Consider the following 26,018-nt stretch of genomic DNA (forward strand, 5'->3'; position numbering starts at 1 on the left):
GCACTTTACAGTTCATTAACATTATTTAATCTATTTATATTGAATGAAACCCTATTATGAGATTAGATTAATACTGAATCTAAAAATCCAGACTAACAGATTACATTTTTATTTTTTTTAAACAAACTATATCAAATTTTAAAATATAAATAACTGCGCAAACAACATACAATTAAATAGTTGATTAATGATGGATAATTTACCTGGACATTTAAATAAACAGGACTTGGTGTTTTACCTAAACAGTGATATTGGTTCAACATTAAAGATGCTATCTCCCTTCTGGAGAACTATTACCCTTTATACAATAATGTCTTCAAGAATCAGCTGCTTGAAAACACTTAGACCTACTGTACAAAAGAGAGACAAATTAAGCTCATATTGCAACACAGTTTTTATTCAAGACATCCTTTGTATTCATCTAAAACACGGATCCCTAACAGCTAACACGCCTCACTTTGCCTCCATCTGACATCAGACAGCTGGCTGATGGAATCCAGATATTCTTTGGTCAGCTGAAATTTAAATACACAAGATGATTAAAGTTAAATTACATTCAAGAAAAAGTAAGCAGGCATAAACATCTTACATTTTCATTGAGATCTCCTAAAACCTGAGACAATGAACCCAGCATCCAGGGTCAGGTTATAACTGCACTGTCAGGGTTTGGTTAACAGCGACACGGTTTACCTCCACTGAATCATTTGGCTGATTATCTTTTCACTTTTTCTTTGTCAACAAATCTCAATATGTATTTAATAGTAAAACAACAGAGTTCTATCATTCTGGATGCATTCACAAGACTTGTTAATAGATCAGTTCCTTGTTGGTTTGTACCCACATCAAACATTTGAGAAAACAAATAGAAAATGACCAGAATTAGTTTTCTCTAGACAAAGTTAACTTTTCTGCTAGTTTATTTTCATGCAAACTTACAAATATGCTGTCAGTTCTGCTGTCAGTTCTGCTCAGAGGTGAAACATCTGGGTCATCACCAAGACCAGCGGAGGGCCGTCCAGGTGTTACTATATCTGTGCTGTCAGAACCCAGGCTGCTTTCCTGTAAGGGAAAAACAAAACTATATTAATAATACACTGGCTGAAGTAGGTACTGTTAAACATTGGAGAAGGATGTGAAACACTTGTTTTAAGTAAAGGTCAAGAATAGCAACACATCGGTGAATATATGGCTTGACTGTTTAATATTTTTTTCCCTGTGATGAAAATTTTAATCTAAATATGAGAAAAACTATACTGAGGAAAAACTTGATGGACTGCAAACAAGCAGATACACATTTGTGTTACACCTGTGTTATGTGTGTGACACCTGTGTTCCACTGGTGTTACACACGTGTTTCACAGGTTTAACACACGTGTAACACATGTGTAACAGGTGTAACACAGGTGTAACACAGGTGTAACACACGTGTAACACAGGTGTAACACACGTGTAACACAGGTGTAACACACGTGTAACAGGTGTAACACACGTGTAACACAGGTGTAACACACGTGTAACACACATGTTCCACAGGTGTAATATACATGTGACACAGGTGTAACACAGGTGTAACACAGGTGTAACACAGGTGTGACACAGGTGTAACACAGGTGACACAGGTGTAACACAGGTGTGACACAGGTGTAACACACGAGTAACACAGGTGTGACACAGGTGTGACACAGGTGTAACACAGGTGTAACACAGGTGTGACACAGGTGTAACACAGGTGTAACACAGGTGTAACACAGGTGTAACACAGGTGTAACACAGGTGTAACACAGGTGTAACACAGGTGTAACACAGGTGTAACACAGGTGTAACACAGGTGTAACACAGGTGTAACACAGGTGTAACACAGGTGTAACACAGGTGTAACACACGTGTAACACAGGTGTAACACATGTTCCACAGGTGTAACACAGGTGTAACACAGGTGTAACACAGGTGTAACACAGGTGTAACACAGGTGTAACACAGGTGTAACACAGGTGTAACACACGTGTAACACAGGTGTAACACACATGTTCCACAGGTGTAACACACGTGTGACACAGGTGTAACACAGGTGTAACACGGGTGTAACACAGGTGTAACACACATGTTCCACAGGTGTAACACACGTGTTCCACAGGTGTAATATACATGTGACACAGGTGTAACACAGGTGTAACACACGTGTGACACAGGTGTGACACGGGTGTAACACGGGTGTAACACGGGTGTAACACGGGTGTAACACGGGTGTAACACAGGTGTAACACAGGTGTAACACAGGTGTAACACAGGTGTGACACAGGTGTAACACAGGTGTAACACAGGTGTAACACGGGTGTAACACAGGTGTGACACAGGTGTAACACAGGTGTAACACAGGTGTAACACAGGTGTAACACAGGTGTAACACAGGTGTAACACAGGTGTAACACAGGTGTAACACAGGTGTAACACAGGTGTAACACAGGTGTAACACAGGTGTAACACAGGTGTAACACAGGTGTAACACAGGTGTAACACAGGTGTAACACAGGTGTAACACGGGTGTAACACAGGTGTAACACAGGTGTAACACAGGTGTAACACAGGTGTGACACAGGTGTAACACAGGTGTAACACAGGTGTGACACAGGTGCAACACGGTGTAACACGGGTGTGACACAGGTGTAACACGGGTGTAACACAGGTGTAACACAGGTGTAACACAGGTGTAACACAGGTGTAACACAGGTGTAACACAGGTGTAACACAGGTGTAACACAGGTGTAACACAGGTGTAACACAGGTGTAACACAGGTGTAACACACGTGTAACACAGGTGTAACACACATGTGACACAGGTGTAACACAGGTGTAACACAGGTGTAACGCAGGTGTAACGCAGGTGTAACACAGGTGTGACGCAGGTGTAACACACGTGTAACACAGGTGTAACGCAGGTGTAACACAGGTGTAACACAGGTGTAACACAGGTGTAACACAGGTGTAACACACACAGGTGTAACACAGGTGTAACACAGGTGTAACACAGGTGCAACACGGGTGTAACACAGGTGTAACACAGGTGTAACACAGGTGTAACACAGGTGTAACACAGGTGTAACACAGGTGTAACACAGGTGTAACACAGGTGTAACACAGGTGTAACACAGGTGTAACACGTGTAACACAGGTGTAACACAGGTGTAACACAGGTGTAACACAGGTGTAACACAGGTGTAACACAGGTGTAACACACATGTTCCACAGGTGTAACACGGGTGTAACACAGGTGTAACACAGGTGTAACACAGGTGTAACACAGGTGTAACACAGGTGTAACACAGGTGTAACACAGGTGTAACACACATGTTCCACAGGTGTAACACGGGTGTAACACAGGTGTAACACAGGTGTAACACAGGTGTAACACAGGTGTAACACAGGTGTAACACACGTGTGACACACGTGTAACACAGGTGTAACACGGGTGTAACATGGGTGTGACACAGGTGTAACACACGTGTGACACAGGTGTAACACAGGTGTAACACAGGTGTAACACAGGTGTAACACAGGTGTAACACAGGTAACACAGGTGTAACACAGGTGTAACACAGGTGTAACACGGGTGTAACACAGGTGTGACACAGGTGTAACACACGTGTAACACGGGTGCAACACGGGTGTAACACAGGTGTAACACAGGTGTAACACAGGTGTAACACAGGTGTAACACAGGTGTAACACAGGTGTAACACACGTGTAACACAGGTGTAACACAGGTGTAACACAGGTGTAACACGGGTGCAACACGGGTGCAACACAGGTGTAACACAGGTGCAACACGGGTGCAACACGGGTGTAACACAGGTGTGACACAGGTGTAACACAGGTGTAACACAGGTGTAACACAGGTGTAACACAGGTGTAACACAGGTGTAACACGGGTGTAACACAGGTGTAACACGGGTGTAACACAGGTGTAACACAGGTGTAACACAGGTGTAACACAGGTGTAACACAGGTGTAACACAGGTGTAACACAGGTGTAACACGGGTGCAACACGGGTGTAACACGGGTGTAACACAGGTGTAACACAGGTGTAACACATGTGTAACACACGTGTAACACAGGTGTAACACACGTGTAACACAGGTGTAACACAGGTGTAACACACGTGTAACACGGGTGCAACACAGGTGTAACACAGGTGTGACACAGGTGTAACACACATGTAACACAGGTGTAACACAGGTGTAACACAGGTGTAACACAGGTGTAACACAGGTGTAACACGGGTGCAACACGGGTGTAACACACGTGTAACACACGTGTAACACAGGTGTGACACAGGTGCAACAGACGTGTAACACAGGTGTAACACGGGTGCAACACGGGTGTAACACACGTGTAACACACGTGTAACACAGGTGTAACACAAGTGCGACACAGGTGCAACACAGGTGTAACACGGGTGCAACACGGGTGTAACACACGTGTAACACACGTGTAACACACATGTAACACATGTGTAAAACACATGGTCCACACGTGTAACACTTGTATGAAATAACTACTTGTATGACACTTACCAAATTCTTGGAAGCCTCCAGTAACTCTGGTGAGGTCTCTGGTGAAGTCTCTGGTGAAGTCTCAGATGAGGTCTCAGATGAGGTCTCAGATGAGGTCTCTGGTGAAGTCTCTGGTGAAGTCTCAGATGAGGTCTCAGATGAGGTCTCCTCCTCCGGGTCTGGATGTCCTGAGGGCTGAACACCAGAGACAAACAAATCAATTCATATTTCTCCAGAACATTGAGGATCACAAAGAGCTAAAAAGCCAGAGAACTACACTCATACAGACATATTTTCTTTTATATTACTAAGACAAAATGTACAAGAGTCTTTGAATATCTTTGTAAAACAATATTCCATAATTAAAGACGTGTTATAGAGATACTAAACTGGCTTGAGTGAAGTTCAAGAAGTTCTAGTCAGCATTGACCTGCACTTAATTAATCAGGTTACAGTGACTTTCTCTAGTCAGCTGATCACTAAGCTGTCAGGAAAGTCTGGTTTCTGAAGGCAGGAGACTGGTTTTCAGAAACCAGTGCTGTAATATTAAACGGGGTTATAACCTGCTTCTTCCATGTGAACATGTGCAGAACAGACAGAAGGCACCACCTGGGCCAGTTGGAAGCAGAGATGTTTGAACGGAGTGATGCGTCCTTGTATTTAAAATAACCAATAGTCAAACTCAAACGTCATCGAACACAAAGCAGCCTTAAGAATGCTAAATAAGTTTTCACTGCTGACAAATTGACTATACATTCAGACACGTTAAGCATTGAGAGAAAAGGCTTTGTTCTGTCTTACTCCCCCCTGTCAGTTCAATAATAATTAAATGTATAATCATAATGTTAGTTATGATGAAAATGATTCAAAAGTGAAGTCTGTTACTGATCTGCAGAATGTTAACAGTATTTAACCTGGTTACCTGATGCATGCAAAGACATTGGGAAGAGTAATACAAATATAAATAAATTACTGTTCTAACTACAACTTAGTTGCTGTAATGAGCAATAATGTTTAGCTTTTTTTCTGGATAAGGCCTGTAGGATTGTTAGGTAATTAACTACTAGTAACTTGAAATACTCAATATCAAAAGTAAATGACGTGAATGTCAACTTTGGTAAGTGTTAGGATATGATAATGCCCCCAAAAAGGTAATTACAGTAGAAAATGCTGACAATATGGTCCAACCAGACAGGCGAAAAGCTAGCTTACTTCAATATCACCATCACATGCTAATATAAAATAGTGAACCCTTGGCTATAAACATGTTAGCCTGCATGCTTACACTAATAAATAACAACTAAAACAGTTAACTTTAGTATTATATTAATTAACTTACCTTGTTTGCATTTGTTCTCCCTTCTTCGGCCTGTTGTCTGTCAGTGCTGCGTCCATGTTGCCTCCATTTGCTGAGGCCGCATGTTCCTACTGAGGAAACTCCGAGAGGCAGTAGGTGGGGGCTGAGTCCGATGGGGACCGCAAATGTCAGGACATGTGTGTTTAACCCTCACTTATTTGAGTAAGTGCAGAAATAGTATTCCTATAATAAATGAGATTATATAAAAAGCATAGTAAATTGACTATCATGTTCTGTAATAATAGTTGAGAGTATATATAAGAGTTTATAATACTGATTAATTTCTATTTTGTAACACAAGTTCCTACTGAAACTCCGTGACACGGAAATATCAGGAAATGTGTTTAACCCTCACTTTTTGAGCAAGTGCAGAAATATTATCATTGCATTACTTAATTTGTGTTTCACCAAAACATCAGTGCTTCAAAAGAAAAATACGTTGATATTTTAAATATCCTTAATTCTAAATACATTTGACAAAGTTGTGCTGATGCTCCAAACTATATAAAACGCATAGTAACTTGAATATCATGTGACGTAATAATAGTTTAGTATTGAACAATTGCATTTATAATAGGCTACAGATGAATACACATTTTATAACTCATGTTCCTACTGACGGTGAGTAGCTGAAACTCTGTGACTGCGATGTGTGGGGGATGGGCATAGGTCAAATGGGGACCGCAAAAGTCAGGAAAAGTGTTTTCCTCAGTGCAGAAATAGTATCATTGAAGAAATAGTTCTTGCATTCCTTAACATGCGTTCCAAACCATGTAAAAGACAGTTAGTTGAATGTCAGACTGTGGTGTATTAATAATTTAGCAATTAATACTAATGGATACATTAGCTAACTTATAGCCATGGTTTGTGTTAATATCAGAACACCAGCTAAGATACATATGCCTTATAGTCATATAAATATCAGAACACCAGCTAAGATACAGTCATGGCCTGTGTACTTTCATAGTGAGGTGTATTAATATGTTAGTATCGCATGCTCACATTTCTAATAATATACATTTCATACACATGTTCCTACTGATGGTGAGCAGCTGAAACTACTTGACCATGAGAATAGGCCAAACATCAGTGCTTCAAAAGAAAAAATACGTAAATACGTTTTTAATATCCTTGATTCTAAAAAACATTTGACGAAGTTGTGCTTATGCTTCAAACTATATCAAATGCACAGTAACTTGATTATCATGTGTTGTAATAATAGTTTAGTATTGAACAATTGCATTTATAATACAGATGAATACACATTTTATAATTCATGTTCCTACTGACGGTGAGTATCTGAAACGCTGACTGCGATGTGTGGGGGATGGGCATAGGTCAAATGGGGACCGCAAAAGTCAGGAAAAGTGTGTTCCTTAGTTCAGAAATAGTAGCCTATCATTGAAGAAATAGTTCTTGCATTCCGTAACATGTGTTCCAAACCATGTAAAAGACAGTTAGTTGAATGTCATACTGTGGTGTATTAATAATTTAGCAATTAATACTAATGGCTACATTAGCTAACTTATAGCCATGGTTTGTGTTAATATCAGAACACCACCTAGGTTATAGCTCTATATATATATAGTCAGTATAAATATAACACCAGCTAAGATGCATATGCCATATAAATATCATAACACCAGCTAAGATGCATATGCCATATAGTCATATAAATATCATAACACCAGCTAAGATGCATATGCCATATATTCATATACATATTATAACACCAGCCAAGATGCATATGCCATATAGTCATATAAATATTATAACACCAGCCAAGATGCATATGCCATATAGTCCTATAAATATCAGAACACCAGCTAAGATGCATATGCCATATAGTCATATAAATATCAGAACACCAGCCAAGATGCATATGCCATATAGTCATATAAGTATCAGAAAACCAGCTATGATACAGTCATGGTCTGTGTACTTTCATAGTGAGGTGTATTAATATGTAAGTATCGAATGCTCACATTTATAATAATATACATGTCATACACATGTTCCTACTGATGGTGAGCAGCTGAAACTACTTGACCATGAGGATAGGCCAAACATCAGTGCTTCAAAAGAAAAAATATGTTGATTCGTTTATAATATCCTTGATTCTAAAAACATTTGACAAAGTTGTGCTGATGCTCCAAACTATATAAAACGCACAGTAACTTGACTATCATGTGACGTAATAATAGCTTAGTATTGAATAATCGCATTTATAATACAGATTAATATACATTTTATAACTCATGTTCTTACTGAAAATCCGTGACCACGGAAATGTCGGAAAAGGTGTGTATATACCTCACTGACGTTGAGTAGCTGAAACTCCGTGACCGCATAAATGTTAGAAAAGGTGTTTATATACCTCACTGACGAGGAGCTGAAACTCCGTGACCGCATAAATGTTAGAAAAGGTGTGTATATACCTCACTGATGGTGAGGAGCTGAAACTCCGTGACCGCATACATTTCAGAAAAGGTGTGCATATACCTCACTGACGGTGAGGAGCTGAAACTCCGTGACGCGGCAGGTGGGGGATTGGTATAGGTCAAATAGGGACTGCAAATGTCAGGAAAGGTGTGTTCCTCAGTGCAGAAATAGTATCATTGCGTTGCTTAATGTGTGTTCCAAACCATGAAAATGACAGTTTGCTGATTATCGTACTGTGCTGCATTAATAGTTTAGTAATGAATACTAATGACAACTTGTGTCAATAGATCTTGTCGAATGTTAATAAAAAGGCTACATTTTAAAAAGGAATGTTTGCTCACATCGCTAAAAAATAGACATTTGAATGGATTAAATTTACATACATTTTAATTTAAATACATGGTACATTTTGATAATTGTATGAAGTTGTAGTTATTACAATGCTTATAGGGAAGCACACGTTATAGGTAATATAAGTAGTCTGAACATAAGTACTTGCATTGGTATAGTTCCAAAGACAGTTGAATACATTATACATGATTATGCTAGCTTAGTACAGTAGTGGGCTGGTTGTATTAAAAATGATTTGGGGTTCGATAAATCTCCTATTCAATTAATTTCTTAATTTGGGATATGTAATATTATCTTCATTACCTCTTCACATGACTTCAATTAATAGTGAGCTGGAACAATAGCAGGCCTTAATAGTCCAGTTAAACAATCTATATGTTTCGACTTTCTTAAGAAGGCATGATATTCAAGTGACACTTAGTCAGAAATTGCATTTTATCAGGAGGGATGGCCAAAGACTTACTAATAATACTTTTACAGCCTCATTTAACTTAAGAGTTGTAGTTTGTTAGTGGTCCTCAAATGTAATCTTCTTATAGAAACATATTGAAGCACTGACTGCCGCATTGCCTATATTAAAATAAACTTTGCAGGACTCAAAAATGGCATTTGTCGCCCTTTATGCTTGTTGTAATTGGAGCTGATATGAATGCTGTACTGGACTCAACCGTTCTGTTGATTCAACTCAACACTCACATAATTGTACAATGGCTGCATTTCAGTGTCCCATGCCTGAAACACATCTTATTCTAGAATAGACTATTTATTGTCCAGTTCAAATGCATTTTCACAGATTCATTACGTTAACATTCTCCCTTGTCCCTTATCAGATCAGCATAGTCACTTCTAAATTAACCTTGGCACATACGCTTATAAAAGCTGCACGATGGCGCTTTAATGTAACACTACGGAGAAACAATGTGTTTTGCACTTATTTTAGAAATGCCTTGACAGAAAATGCTGGGACCACAAACGTATTCTTTGGAGATCCATTAAAGGTTGCATAAGGAACACAGCAATGTCATATTCCTCGTATCGCAGTAAAACTAGATTTGGCCAAATTAATGAATATTAGACTACTCTAAAAATGTGTTAGAATAATCAGCAAAATACTGGCTTCTCAGATGATAGAGGGAAACAAATTAAATTCATAATTAGAGATGCTCCGATCATGTTTTTTGGTGCCGATCACTGAAATCAGTACCTGCCGATCCGATAATACCGATCACCGATCACGGTGTCGATTGAAGCATTCTATTTATTGTGTAGCATTATTGCCTAGGACTATGAGGAAATACATATATAAAGCAACTCAAACATTAAAGAAATTACAGATTTCTTTAACCCTTGTGTTGCCTTCGGGTCATTTTGACCCGATTAAATATTACACCCTCCCCCCGCCTTTGGGTCATTTTGACCCGATTCAATGTTTCACCCTCCTGTTACCTTTATATTTACTAACATATTTTACCCTTTGGGTTCAATTTGACGCCAGCAATTAAAACCTCCAGAAAATTATTAGAATTAATATTGTTTTCCAAGTTTAAGTGTGAGACACTTTATGTTTGTTTGTTGACTACCGAAAGAACACCGACATTAAACATTGAATGGGGTCAAATTAACCCGAAGGCGGGGGGAGGGTGTAATATTTAATCGGGTCAAAATGACCCGAAGGCAACACAAGGGTTAAACATGTAGGACTTTTACTTTGGAAAATGTCCTAATTGATACATTAAAATTGATTGATTGCCAGTGTAGGGGATTTCAGATATGTATGGAACACATCTGCATTATTCATTTCCTGGAACTCTTGGGGAAATCTATATACAGGACTTTTTTTAACATACAAAAGTCTGACTTATTTTTATAAACTCTTCCTTGGTACAGTAACAATGTTTTAATGTTAGCATAATTTAAGCTAAATCTCAGAAACGATCAATAAAAGATACAAAATCAGTTCATTGTTTACATATGTTCGTGTATGATTTGTCGACATCTTATTTTGATAAACGGATGTTGTTTCACGTGGTTCTTTCCACTAACTTTGCAAAACTGGATGTTGTCACGTAAATCCTTCCGCTAACTTTATCAAAACCCGCGCGCGCTCCCGATCGAATGCGTTTACCGTCAACATCAGTCTATAGGTGCACAAGTGTCGGCTGAGTTGACCACAGAGATCCGAGTGTCGGCTGAGTTGACCACAGTGATTCAACTCGGGGGACAGGGACGCCGCTCGGTGCGTGAGGATCCCCTCGTTGACCTCTGACCTCTGCCGGCCCTCGCCGGGCGCATTGTCTCCGTTGCGATGCGCCGCGATTGAAACGTCTCTGATAGTAGTTCTCCTAGATTTTATGTTATCTGATCGGCCAAGTTTGATCGGCCGTTTTGAGAACGCCGATCAAAACCGATTGAATCGGCGCCGATCAGATAGGAGCATCCCTATCCATAACATTTAAAATAAATTCCCTTATAAGAACCAGAGCAGAATGTTTTATTCACAGATCTAGAAGAAACTATTACTTCAATAGATCCAGTCCAAGCCACTTGTTGGCTTTAGGACTAAACATAGGTAAGAAGGCGGCTACTATTATATGTATTCACTCTGGCCAGAACATATTCTCGTGCCCTAAAGAGATCCAATTAGAATTTCATTAATTGGACTCTAAAGTGTATACCTCTGAAGTTTGCTTTGACAAAGCAAAATGTAATGACTTTTTACAAAAAGTGACACTTCCAACTCTCTCTCTGGATGAGTCCAATGGCTTAGGGGCCCAAATCACTCTGACCGAACTTTAAAATGGCATTGCAGTGATGAAAAAGGGAAAAATCCCCAGGAAGGGATGTTATGTCTCCTGAATTTTACTTATCTGTTAGGCCAGTTTCTATTGGAGATTATTAACTGTTCTATTGAAAGGGGTTGTTACTTAGTAGACTGAGTGTGAATTCTCAGTTTGTATACAAATCAGAACACTGGCTAACATACAGCCCTATAGTTTGTTTGACTATCAGAACATTGACTGAAAAAGCCTCCGTTTGTAGAAATATTGCAACACCGGCTAATTTACAGCCCTTTACTTTTTGTATTAATGTCAGACCACTGCGTACTTATAGGCTCAGTTTGTAGCTTCGGTTTGTATGAATATCATAACACCAGCAAACTTAGTCTCAGTTTAATTACTACATATATATCTATCAATTATAACACAATATAAAATTAATCTAGTCAATAAGTATGTTCATAGTTTGTTGATAGTTTAAACTTCTATAGTTATTTATTAAGTATACTTTAGGTCAACCAAAACATCATTAGTTTAAAAGAATTAAACTGTTCTGAAAGGAAGTTCATTGATTAAATAGGTTCCGTCATGGATTTTATGGAAACTTATTTGATAGCATAAAAGTCTGATTACATTAAAGTGCACAAACTGTAATAATATCAATGGTATATTTAGTTTATGTGATATACACACTTACACACTTTGTCAGGAAACGGTCCCCACGGTGCAACGACACACACTGCAATACCCCCTATGACCACTAGGTCACACTGCAATACCCCCTATGACCACTAGGTCACACACAAAATAGGAAAAATTTACCCGGTGGGGTCCATTTTTTTTTTCTGAAAAAAATGGCACCAGGCCTATCAGCAGGCTGTTTTCTATTGATTGCAATGCTCGTGCCCGTGGGGACCGGGGGTCGGTCCCCACGGGGAAAATTGGTCCCCACGGCGTGAGTGATATGTCAGGTTGTGGACCCCACGAGGTGATAAAAACCAACACACACACACACACACACACACACACATACACACATATTGGCTATGTGAAGGAGAGGTTTCCTCTCTATTTAGATTGTCCAGAGAGGGAAAGAAGAAGGGCAGTGTGTGTGTGTGTGTGTGTGTGTGTGTGTGTGTGTGTGTGTGTGTGTGTGTGTGTGTGTGTGTGTGTGTGTGTGTGTGTGTGTGTGTGTGTGTGTGTGTGTGTTTCCGTTTCCATGCTGCCTTGGTTACCTTTCAGGCCTCCTCCTTGACAACGGGTGACAAAGCACTGAAGTCAAATCTTTTCTCTCTCTGAATTAGCTGTTGTGTCCCTGTGATTTTACTGTATACCTAGTAAACAGTAATATATCTTATAGCAGTGATGATTGACCACATGATTTACTTCTCAATAACACTCCAATGACTTTGTTCATGTAGTAAGACATTCATCATTGTTGTACAATATGGCTGGATTTGAAGTTTTGAATTAAATGTTTCTAGCAGGAAAATAAAAACGTTAAATTTTATAATGTAATTGAAATAAAAAAATTATGCCACTCATATGAAGTCTATCCAATAAATGTTTATTTTTTCTTCTTTGAGCTATGGTGCACCTTTTATAGCAGTTGATCTGGTTTCTGGCATGTATTATTTGTATTAGTGAATGATCAAGCAGAGGCCCACTTTAAAATGCCCAACTTTATAGCAGAAATAAACATGTTTACAACCTGGTCAAAAAACAGTTTGGGTCTCTATAGCTAATTCTATAGCTCAAGTGTGTTTTGTGGTAGTTTATTTTCGTTGGAGTCAAAGATCAATTTAGTAGAATTCTTTATTGAACATGAATCATGGGAGCACAGTTTGTTGGACTGCAGAACTTTGTCAACTCTGAAGAAATCAAAAGATCTTGCACACATAGAAGTGAGGATGAAACCTCACATGGGTGTCATCATTATGTCCTTTCATGGAGGTTAACCAGTTTAAGTTTAGGTTTTAACCTAGAGGTCAGTTATGTACATTTCAGGGAGAGATGCTGAGCACAGGCATATGAAACATAACTCCATGGAGATGGTCAGAATATAGGCATGCAAGACATTAATCTTGTACACATGACATCTATTGCTCCTGTCCATCAGGGGAGAGGGATCCTCCTCTGTTGCTCTCCTGAAGGTTTCTTTCCTTTTTGGGAGTTTTTCCTGATCCGATATGAGGTCCTGGGACAGGGATGTCGTATGTGTATGGATTGTAAAGCCCTCTGAGGCAAATTTGTAATATGTGATTCTGGGCTATACAAAATAAACTGAATTGAATTGAATCTTTAAATAGAAAGGAGTTGACCCCACTGGTTAACCAGCTACACCTGTTTGACTAGAATGTGTCCAGTCACACAGTTCATCTATGAATATCAGTATGGGTAATTCTATAACAAAGCTGGAAATTAATATATACTAATACATTGTGTTGAAATAAAATATCTCCACAATTTGTGGTGTCAAAGCCTTTTTTGTAAACAGTTCATATTAAAACAATATCTTAATAGGGTAGCGACTGTTGTTACAAATTGTGACTCAATATTGAGCCCTAGGTTTTTATAGTAACATTGACATAAAGCCACGACACATAGATAGTTTACATGCTTAAGAATTTTTCAATTTCTTGCAAAACAAGACATATCTTTTCTCTTTGGAGATATGAAATGCATTACTCCCAGCTATCTTGAATGGATTAGGAATTCAAAAGTATTAAATTAAATCGTACAAAATGTTTTTCGATGCAAAGCCTAAGCATGGGCACCACTTTCAACATGCTTCTCCTCTCTGCTTCTATTTTATCTTCTTGTTCTTCTCTAAACGTAGCTGCAAACACATTCAGAATTTTTCTAGAAATTAGAATGACATTAAAGTATCCAGAATGTGCTGTGTGAGTCACAACCAAAGGGCTACCTCGTTGATCTGCCATATCCGTGCCAATCAATATCCCTTGTCATTGTCAACCTCACATCATTTCCAGGGTTAGCACAATAATTACATCTGTCGATTTTTGTGCACAGTAAGAGTCTCTCTTTATTTACACCCTGCCTCGAGGGGGAAATGAATGAGCTGGTCCTCCTTGCTGCAGTCGCTGTTTTTGTGTGTGGCTGAAATAGTATTAATAATTTAGATTGGGGTATGTTCAGATGGATTCAGGTAGAGGGCAGATGGTTATGGGGAAAGAGAAAAACACACTCTGGGAAAAAATGGCATAAACAGAATGGCACGACACATCACTATATCATTTTATTTCAGAAAACACTATATCATTTGAATACGTTAGTAAAGCTGGCTTGGTTTTTCAACATATTGTTGTCGTTGTTTACCAGCCTCACACAAATGTAGTATCCTCCACGTATCTACGTTGGCTGAATGTAGTGTCAGGACTTTCATTCTAAACTTATGTATTTCGGGAAATCAACAATTGTAAAAAAATAATATATATATTTCTACATTGCCGACAACACCATCCAGCCTGCTTCTGAGTGACACGTTGGAGCACACAGGGCTGGACCACTAGCTTACAGCATGGATCCTGGACTACCTCACCAACCGACCACATCATTTTAGGATACCGGAGTTTGAGTCTGACATTTGCAGCACAGGGCCCCCACAGGGAACCGTTCTGGGCCCCTTCCTCTTCACCCACTCCTTTTCACCCCTTAACTGCCACCTGCAAAAGTCCTCTGACTCTACTTCCTCTCTCCCCAACCCTGCTGCTGGAGCAGCACCGCTCAGGATGTCTTCCCTTGCATTAGAGCACATAAGGTTGATTGAAGTTCACTGATTTTCTTAAGGCAGTTTGACAATCTGTGGTCCGCCTGAACTTTGCATCTTACTTTTTCAGGTCATTGAATGAGTGTGTATGTATCATGTAGACTTTGACAGCCTTAGTCATTATCTAATGGTTGTAATATCATTGTTTAGCTAAAATTACATAAGCTTTCTTTAATGTCCCATAAAGAGACTATATTGGTTCCACTCGGGAACCAAAAGCCAATAGGGGCGGTGGCTCAGTGGTGCGCAGAGTCATCATGCAATCAGATGATTGGTGGTTCAATCCCCGGCTCTGCTCGCCCACGTCGATGTGTCCTTGGGCAAAACTTGACCCTAAAATTGTCCAAAGCTGTTCTATGGTGTGTGAATGTTACTGCTTATGTGCAGGTGGAACCATAGCTCCTCCCATCAGTGTGTGTCTTAGATTCCCTTTGTGATGTAATTTCCAAATGTCTAGCTCTAAACTTCCATGTCAAAACTATCTCACAAGATTGCCTAACACCACCATTTTACAGATGCAATACATGTTGCGATATTTTACCCTTTATATTCCAATATAATGATTAGGTACAATTCGTTATTTTTATATTTTTACTGTTAGTTCTGCTTCTATTCATTTAAAACCCACTGGAGATATGAAATGCATTACTCCCAGCTATCTTGAATGGATTAGGAATTCAATTAAATTAAATAAAGTTTATTTTGTATAGCCCAATATCACAAATTACACATTTGCCTCAGAGGGCTTTAGAATCTGTACACATACAACATCCCTATCCCAGGACCTCATATCGGATCAGGAAAAACTCCCGCAAAAAACAGAAAAAAACCTTTTACGGGAAAGAAAGAGGAAACCTTCAGGAGAGCAACAGAGGAGGATCCCTCTCCAATAGATGTCATGTGTACAGAAGGAATCATTACAGAGTTACAACACATTCAATGAATATGACAGAGTGGATCAATAGTTGGTAGTCGGCATGGACCACGATCCAGACCTCCATGATCCATCAGGCAGAGGAGGAGAGGAGGAGTGGGCAGGGCATCAACAGGGCCATGGTATCAGACCCAGCCAGGTCCAATGTGTCCTATGAGACTTGAAGTCATAAGGACTCCGGGGAGGAAGCAGAGTTAATAATGTGTGATGGAGAGATGGAAATTCATGCAGAAGTAGAGAGAGAAGAGGAGATAGGTGCTCAGTGTATCCTAAAACGTCCCCCAGCAGCCTATAAGCCTGTAGCTAGCTAGGTGACCCTGATTCAGCCCTAACTATAAGACTATCAAGAGGAAAGTCTTCAGTCTACTAGACATGAGGTGACTGTGTCTGCCTCCAGGACTGAAGGTGGTTCCATAAAAGAGGAGATTAATAACTGAAGGCTCTGGCTCCCATCCTACTTTTTAAGAATCTAGGGTTCACAAGTAGGCCCGCATTTAGTGAGCGCAGCTCTCTAGTGGGGCAATATGGTACTACAAGCTCCTTAAGATATGATGGAGCATCACCAATCAAGGCTTTGCAGGTTAGGAGAATAATTTTAAATGTGATTCTTGATTTTACAGTGAGACAGTGCAGAGCAGCTAATGCAGGAGTAATGTGATTTATTTTCTTAGTTTTAGTGAGTCAACGAGCTGCAGCATTTTGGATCAATTGGAGGGACCTAAGAGACTTATTAGAGCAGCCTGATAATAAGGAGTTGCAGTATTCTAGAAGTAACGAACGCGTTTGAGACTAGATGTGCCTGATTTTTTAAATATTAATAACCCTTTAACCCTAACCCTTTAATAATATTACGTAGATGGAAAAATGCAGTGCTTGAGATTTGCTTCACGTGGGAGTTAAAGGAAAAGTCCCGATCAAAGATAATGCCGAGATTCTTTACAGTGGTGTTGGATGCCAGGGCAATGCCGTCTATAGAAACCACATCACCAGATAATTGATCTCTCAGGTGTTCAGGGCCGAGTAAAATAACTTCAGTTTTGTCTGAGTTTAACATAAAGAAGTTGCAGTTCATCCATGTTTTTATGTCTTTAAGACATGCTTGAATTTTACTGAGCTGGTTGGACTCCTCTAGTTTGATCGACAGATATAATTGAGTATCATCTGCATAATAATTAAAGTTTATGGAGTGTTTCCTGATAATATTGCCCAAAGGAAATAAGGTAAATAAAATTGGTCCAAGCACAGAACCTTCTGGTCATCGAGGTTTCATCGTTTACAATTCCAAGTAATACCATGTGCACAGCAACCAGTAATGATCTTAAAGTATACAAAAGAAAGCATTTTTTCTCAACGCTGGGCCTGTCCATCTAATTTATTTCCAATTACCAATATGAATATTGCACACTGTAATCACCAACAAAGTGAGAAATCAGATGAAAGTAAATGCCTTTTACCCTGGCATGAAGTGGGCAGGGTAAAAGGCACCTGTGAATGAACTGAATGTAAAGCTGCATTCAAATAAATGCAAAGACAATTAAGTTTATTTTTTAATTTTTTTTATCTTTATGCATTCAGTAATTTACTTGAAACTAGAGAAGATTTTTAGATTGTGTATTTATAATTCATCCAGTTTAATTTGTTATCTGACAGTAGATAATGTTGAGATATTGTTCAATACTGATATTGTCAGTTGTTGCCTGAGTTGATGAGAAGTTGATACAACTGTGAGGCTACTTCAATACATCTGGGCCTTTGAAGAAGACATTCTCTCACTCAACATTCATTTAACTGCGGCCTTCGGGGCTGAGAACACATTTCTGGAACACAATGCAAAGTGAGCAGAAGAGCAAAGCTTTGATTGACAGGAAGTTCAAAACAGAGGCAGATAAGTCCTCCCAAAGCCACGCCCGGTGTGCTGCAATGATGACGACGACCTCAGACCATCTCCAGGTTCTCGAGAAAAACAGGTTCTCTCCTCCTTCTCCACCTCTATATCTGCAGCCAAAAGCTCTTTCTCCTTGACCCCCTTTGACCTCCTTCTCCTTCTATCCTTCTACCAAGCCATCTTCTACAACTACACTTCCATCAACTGCTTCTTCCCCTTCACTTTCCCCTTTCACCCCATTGTCTTGGAATCAAGTTTCTTTTAGGTTAATACAACACAACAATAACAACAGAAAGGGTATCAGACATAAAAAACAGTTATCAAAAACATACGTATATATAACTTTTATTTACAAAAGATAACTGCATCATACTCTCTCACTCTCTCTCACACACACACAAACACACAGTACCGGTGCTGCATGTGTACAGGGGCCACACACACACACCAAACTGTGTACCAAAAAGGACAAGCTGTCCTTTTTGGTACACAGTTTCAAATATTTATGAACATATTCTTTATCACATTCGTCAATGTGAAATATGTCATTTAAACATTTATTATGATGACAGGATTCTTTGACCATGATTGTATAGTTCCATAACAAATGAGTTTCACTATAATGTTACATCTCTGTAAGAATTAAATCGTGCACCATCAAGTTATGGTTAATTCATATTTCTTGAATTTTGACAATCATTTCAAATTTGTATAACATTTAAAATAATGCTATATTTTTGATAGAAAGTACAGTTTTACAACCACGACATGTCTAGCGATTTGCATGCAACAGAGGTTGTTTCCTTTGATACTGATTCTCTCTAAACACAGATGCATAACATTAAAGACCATAGGCCGAGCGCTTTAAAGCCTGTCACATGCTTCATTCACTGATACCAATGTCACCCAGAGACATTTGCCTGCAAATAGTATCATCTCATAAAATGAATGGTATCTTTTCAGAAAATATTCAACAATAAATAGCAGCACTTAATAAAAAACTAAAAACAAATGTAACCTTTCACGGTTTAATGTTAAAGTTGAAGTTAAAGTTGTGAAAGAAGCAAAAAGGAGGACAGTCCGGTCAAATGATGAAGAGATTACTGTTTTAAGCAAGACTGTGCAAACTTTTAACAAATACATATCACACATCATGTTACAAATAACAAATTAAACTAATGAGCACTCATAAGCATGAAAGCCAACCAGCCTTGTTTGGTATTACGACCAAATGCTAGCTAGCCACCATATGCCAGAGTAAAGTTTAGGTAGCCCTCGCTGTGTGGCAGATCTTAATTTGTTGATTATTAGACATATTGTCCGTGACACAGTTCCAAAAGTTACACAGTGTTGCTTTAAAGTGAATGATCTCCAATTCAATGCAACAATGCTGAAGTCCATGCGTGTTACATTATGCTGAACACAATACTGGTAGATTTATGTTATATTAATGGACAACTTAAATCTCTTCAGTTCGATTAGAAACAAAGACTTTTTTTCTGTCATCGAACAAGCAAACATGAGGAACTCCATTACTTTTATTATGACAGACATCGTATAGCTGCATCTTAAATATTCCTTTAACCTGTGACTGATCAAAACAATTAGCCACCAGGCACAGGACAACTGAAGATGATATCATGCTTGTTCTGAATGCTCTGTGCTGTTTATCTCACAGGGTTGATTAATTGTAAACGCCTATTTTTCCAAGTTGGATGGCAGAAAGAATTGTGTACGGGTTACACATTAATTGATTTCTCATCAATATTAAAGGGTTTCAGCCTGTGGTTACATCTTCTTAAATATAACGTTAGATAAGAATTTCATCGTCTACTCGTACAGCAGCAAGAGGGATGCGTCCGAAATGTAACATTATAGATTGCTTCTTGGAAGAGATAAGAATCCACAGTATGGAGCTTATGTTATAAATTGTAACTGATAGGTTTATTAATGGTTTTCTGTTTTTGTTTTTCCTCATCCATGATCCTCCTCTATCACAGTGGAGGTGCTCAGAGCAGGGGGTGGGGCCTATGAAGCTACCTGCTTTTAGTTAGCCACAAGTTAAAATAACTCGTGCCTGTAACGCAGCTAAGAGCGACTCACAGTCAACAGACTGTGGGAATAACCCGCCTCGTATCATACCCATTTTGCAAGGGCATCCTCGCTGAACACCGGCCATATCGATTGTGATTGGCTTAAGAAAAACAAAAAAGCCAGGGTGTTTTGCCCCCATATACCAGATTGACAATTTCTGTGGACCTTTCTTTAGTGGACTAAAGAAAGGTCCACAGAAATTGTCATGCTAAGAAAGACTAAGAAAGACTAAAAACAGCATCATTTAACAGTTATGGTAATAGTTATCTATTTTTATCTTGGAGGTCGCCCGACTCCTTGATGCCCACCTGCAACATTGTTGTTAATGGTTGCTAAAGTGATCTAGCTTTCGTTATGGATTAATGAAGCATTAACATAACCATTATTTACAAATCTCCTCCATAAAGGGTACCGTATTAGAAAGTGGTAGCATAGTGCTATTGTTTGTGAAACAAAAAAACAACAACTAAACGGCCAATTCATTGAAGGCTAATAACTGTCACCTTCTGATGCAGATCTGATGCAGGTCCTAACCTTCTGTCAATCTCAAATGCACCTTCATTTCACTCCCACGTCTACATACCAGAGAAAAAACCACATCAGTAAAACCGATGATGATGATGATGATGATCTAAACACAGCTGAGTGGGCAGGAGGCTCTGTTTAGGGCCACTGCTAGATTGAGTCTTCACAGGCGGGCTTAAACCTAGTCCCACTGCTCTGAGGCTTCTAATGGCATGGTCCCTGACTGCTTACTGGATTATTTACTAGAGTCAGTCTCCTCAGTCCTATCTGTATCTTGGCTCTGCTCTTCCATGGCTATCATCACACAGCTGGGCTTTCCATCCCTGTCCACCCGTCTGTCCGAGTGTCCATACTTCTGTACAATGGAGGGTGTGAACGTTTTGTCATCAGTCTGTGTGATTAAAATTGTATTTCTGCTGGAAGTGTCTGTTTTGAAGTTGTTGAGTGTGCTGATGTGCGTGAGCAGCATCACAGTCGGATAGTCGTTGTTCTCGTCGGTGGCGACCTCGTGGGAATCAGTGGCTGGGTTGGCGGGGTTGGCGGGGTTGGCTGGGTTGACATTGCCTCGGCAACAGCAGCAGCACAGTATCCTTTTGATTGGCCTGAGGATGACTCTATAGAGGCCGCGGCGGGCACTTTCGCTCACAAAGCAGTAGAGAGCGGGGTCGGCCACGCAGTTCAGGGTAGTCAACAATAATGACAGGTGATAGTAGTTAAATATTTCTGCAAAATAACAATATAGTGGTTAAGACACAAATGTTTTCGTACGTAAGGCCTTTTACACACTGGGGGTGTGATGAATAAACCACACAAATTATTCACATGCGAATATTTCTCATCAAATCTATTCCTACAGGCAGTGATGCAAATTTGCAAAAAGGTTTGGATTTGCGCAGGCAGAGAACCAACTACCACTACGACTGACCCACAGCAGGGAATGACCTTAATTGTTGTAAAGCCTAAAGCTATTGTTGGCCAGGAACGGACTAGTCATTGGGAAGTTCTCAAAGACCATTATAGACCGAATCGGCCCGTTGTCATAGTTTTTCTTCTGTTGTCCGAAGTAACTGTATGGCCGTGGCATCAGACAGCAAATACTTTTAAAACGAATTTCAGTCCCAGTACATCCCTGCTGTAAGCTAATTTATTGATTTTTTCTTGAAGCAAATCTTGAGTGACCTTGCTGCAGGTAAACGAGTTTATGTCTAGGGCTTTTATTGTGAAAGGTAAGAACGGAAACAGTGGATCTGGTCGACGCCGCCTTTATCAATGAAACGAGTACTAAAGTTTGCCATCTCGGTTCGGATTACAGAGCCTCTCTGTTGTTGTACGATGTGTTGCACATTCAAATAGATTCGTTTAGCAAAACGTGATTGGTTGATGCTGAAGCTCAGAAAAACAAACCTTGTTCAGGAAAAAAACATATTTCTACTTATCAGGTGTATAAATGCCTTTAGTCACTGAAGGACTTTGCAAAAAAGAAAAGAACTGTACCTGCGATAAAGTTGCAGTCTCGCTCCAGCAGGGTGCGTATTAAGAGGAAGACGTGGTAAGGGGAGAAGCAGACGAGGAAGATGAGGACGGTGCTGCTGACTAACTGCCTGATCCTCACCTTCTGATCCGGCTGAGTCCCAGCACTCCGACCCACGGCACGGAGAACACACAGATAGCTGATCTGAATAGAAAAAGAAGTTATCTGGATCATGACGACAAACTTAATAGTTCCACTTAATATTTCCACTTAATATATTTTTCTTCATCCTCCTTTTTCGAGTTAAATTTCTGAAGATAGTAGGCTAATAGGTTGTTATGCTCGAGTCAGAAGACACAAAGCAAGAACTAGGTCATCCATCCATTCATTGATCCATTCATCCATCCATTCATTCATCACTCAAGGCTGTAGTTTTGGCAGTTTGGGATTTTTATGTTTCCTGCAAAAAAACAACAACAACAACACTTTTAGCTTTAGTTCTATCCCTTTTTTTTAAGATCACCGTGATAAAGGTTGATGTTGTGCAAACATTTTCTGGAGTCAGATACTTGTTACATTTCACTTTTGCAATGAAACCATCGAAATATGTATCTGTGACATGCTAAAATCTTTTTAAAAATAGAGTAGCTTTCATACTGATAGAATAGCCAGCGGAAACATGAAGCCAATAGTGAAGCGGTAATAGTTGATGGGATACTCCCACGGCTGCATGGGGTAGTGCTCGAAGCACACTGATTGGTTCTTGCGGTCTCTGCTCAGTTCTTTATGGCGAAAGAAAACCACGCCGACGGCGATCTCTTTCAGCCAGATGATGATGCTAACAAGCCACGCTGCTCTCATAGAGCGGAGAGAGGTGAACCTGGAGACGGAAAGGAGATATTATGACTTATGAAAAGGTGAAGAAGATTAGGTTTACCGTGGCTGTTAGCATTTCTATAATGTCGAGTCAAACATTACCTTAAAGGGTGGACCACAGCCAGGTAGCGATCCAGGCTGATACAGCACAGGAAACCGATGCTGATGTAGATGTTCTCATAGAGCAGGAAGCCGCAGAGCTGACACAACCACTCCCTGTGACTCCAGTCATCATCCTGAAACACACATGAAATAGACTACAGGTCGGTGCACGAGGCAACAGAGAGGTGACACTGGAGCTGGACTGTAACATGGATAAATATAAATTAAAGTTATTATTAGACTGTACATGTGTGTTAACCAGTTAGGCCTATTTTAGGGGGGCTTCTGAAATATTATAAACTGTCTCCAATGAGCAGCGAATGATATATTTGACACTGAACTAGTTCATCTTTATCTCAGTGTCCAAATCAGCATAAAATATCACTATGACCCTGAAATTCTGTCTCTTATGTTATCATAGATTACATGAGAATGCAAGCAAGAGACGGCAAGCAAAACTACATAGCAAAATCCACTCTTTCTGATTGAATCAATCTATGAACTGTCAGGGCCGCAAAATAAATTGCGGCGGGCTACGCACGGAGACATGCCCAAGCAAGACACTCCCCCTGGGGCTTGGAATCCTACAAATGCCCCTGGTGTTAACACACATTTCTATTCAAATAGGAGCTGCGTAAAAGTGCTGCTTGGAGAAACTGATAACATAAGTCGTTATATATATAAGCACACAGCGGTGCAAATAACTCACCTATAATGTAATGTGAATAGGCACAAAACGTATTTACTTTTTGCGTGTATTCTAAAAATGTGTCACATTGTTGTAGATGAATGGTTGTACTTTACCTGAAAGAAATACTGTAGCCACAGCGGCAACGATGCCAGGTATAACAGATCAGACACGGTGAGGTTCATTAGATACACGCCCAGCTCATTCTTCTGCTTCAGCTGCAGAGCAGCGTGGTACAACGAGTACAGGTTGGAGGGAACGCCCACCTGGAATCAGCACATCATTTTGGACACCATGGCGTTCGTCTAAATACATGTTTAGAACGTCCATATTTTTATTATTTTCCAAAACCCTGGGTTATCTTCAATTGTCTGTTATGATCCATATTCATTCATCCATCCATCATCCATTATCCATTATACCGCTTATCCTCATTAGGGTCGCGGGGCACTGGAGCCCATCCCAGCTGACATGGGGCGAAGGCAGGGTACACCCTGGACAGGTCGCCAGTCTGTCTAAGGGTGATCCATATTCAACCAATTTTAAAATGCATCCTTTCTAAAACATCTGCATATGGGAATTTTGTTATTGCTACGGTTAGGAAAGTAATACAGTTTAAGTTTCTGTCAGGAGAGAGCATGGTTATGGCCAATAAACTATGGCAGCTTTTGAGTTATACACCAAGCACTTGAGGTAATGATTGTGGTTTCTAAAAAGGAAAAAGTTAAGTACAGCTCTGTGACAGAACACACATTCCTGTCTTCTGCAGAGAGTAGAACTCAGTGCATGCCCGTCACCAACCCGCCCTCCACACCTTGCTACATGATGGGCACACGACTTTCTGAATCCACAGTCAATGTTGACGTTGCAATCAATTGTGAGGTTCAGAATCCTTCAATATGGATGTAAATTCTAAGGGTTCTGGACTGGCAGAGAAACCCAGTTCAGGGATTTAGGTGACATTAAGCAGGGTGGAGGCCCAGAGTGAAGGCCCAGGGTGGAGACCCCCAGCGGAGAATGACAGCGGACAAGTTGCTTGTTGCAAAATGGCAAATGTTCTTGTGGTGGCTGGGGCGTTGTTAGACTCAGCTGTGGAGGGGTGTGGGGGAGTGGCTCAGGGAACAGGTGCCGGGAAGAGGCCTAATTGGCATCAGCTGCAGGGGATCAGCTGATTAGTGTCTCTGCCCTTTATGAGGTGGCATTGGGATGGAGGCACGGAAGAGAGAGCAGAGGCAGAGTCTGCCGGCGCAATAAAAGGGTTCAAGAAATATCATCCATATGTGCTCATCCTTTGGTGCTTGGGGGGAGAAACCTAGACATCCAGTGTAACAGGTCCTTGCCCCAAGCACCAAAGGATGAGCACACATGGATGATATTTCGTAATATCTATGTATGAAAAGTCAAGGTTAATTTGTTACCCATTATTCAGCAGCAGCTTGTATCTTTTGTACAAAGATGCAATCATTTAAATGTCAAACCAGCTGCTGGATAAAAATTACAAAAATAACACTTGGATTTTCCCTTATGGTTCAAGAGGCACCGCTTTGTAACCAAATCACAGAGTAATGTACAAGACACAGATGGGTGCACCTTTTCTCCATTGCAATAAACACAATAAATCAAAAAACAGCTGCAATTTGTAGACATTAACTGAGCTTCAATGCTCCAATGTTGTGATTTTAAGGAGGAACTAGGCTTTCTAAACCAGTTTCCTGTGTCCCACTAAGGTCAATTTAGAAAGAAAAAAACCATTACTACTTATACACTTTATAAATAATCCAGACACCGAAACAGTGTTGTGCAGGTTTTGAAGCTATACACAAACTTACCAATAGTACAAGTATATACACACAGGAGAAGAGGTACTGGTGGATTTCATGCCTAATGGTGCAGTTCATCATGTCCTCGGGAAAAGTGTCCACCATCACACACGGCACACACTCAAACTACTTCACCTTTAACATACATGCATGTAACTATAATGTAACAACACACACAAAAACACACAAATCTTCATGTTGGTTGGAGCACTCAGCGATGGCCTAAACTTGTCTCCTCTGATTGGGTAGTCCAGTTTCAGTTGGCCACTGTAAAATACCGAAGAATTCCTCTTTATTAAAGATTATAAACACAACTGACACAACCACTGTGTGTGACTCCAGTCATCATCCTGAA

The 26,018-nt window shown here is 39.9% G+C and overlaps 1 protein-coding gene across 1 annotated transcript; it reads right to left on the bottom strand.

The window, feature by feature from the left end:
* Positions 1–20,941: 20,941 nt before the first annotated feature.
* LOC130201618 (ovarian cancer G-protein coupled receptor 1) lies at positions 20,942–25,768 on the bottom strand. The gene is made up of 6 exons (XM_056426693.1): positions 25,673–25,768; positions 23,960–24,109; positions 23,156–23,289; positions 22,835–23,057; positions 22,201–22,381; positions 20,942–21,429 (listed from the first exon to the last, which is right to left on the bottom strand). The coding sequence occupies exons 1-6, from the start codon at positions 25,766–25,768 to the stop codon at positions 20,942–20,944; spliced, it is 1,272 nt and encodes a 423-aa protein (XP_056282668.1).
* Positions 25,769–26,018: the final 250 nt, after the last annotated feature.

This window comes from Pseudoliparis swirei, chromosome 11 (genome assembly GCF_029220125.1).
Source record: "Pseudoliparis swirei isolate HS2019 ecotype Mariana Trench chromosome 11, NWPU_hadal_v1, whole genome shotgun sequence".
In the NCBI taxonomy this organism is placed as follows: Eukaryota; Metazoa; Chordata; class Actinopteri; order Perciformes; family Liparidae; genus Pseudoliparis; species Pseudoliparis swirei.

Coding starts and splice junctions, on each gene's coding strand:
- LOC130201618 (XM_056426693.1), bottom strand. CDS start 25,768: ATGGTGGACACTTTTCCCGAGGACATGATGAACTGCACCATTAGGCAT. Junction 23,290..23,959: donor GGCTACAGTATTTCTTTCAG/GTAAAGTACAAC, acceptor TGTGTGTTTCAG/GATGATGACTGGAGTCACAG. Junction 21,430..22,200: donor AGACTGCAACTTTATCGCAG/GTACAGTTCTTT, acceptor GTTATTTTGCAG/AAATATTTAACTACTATCAC.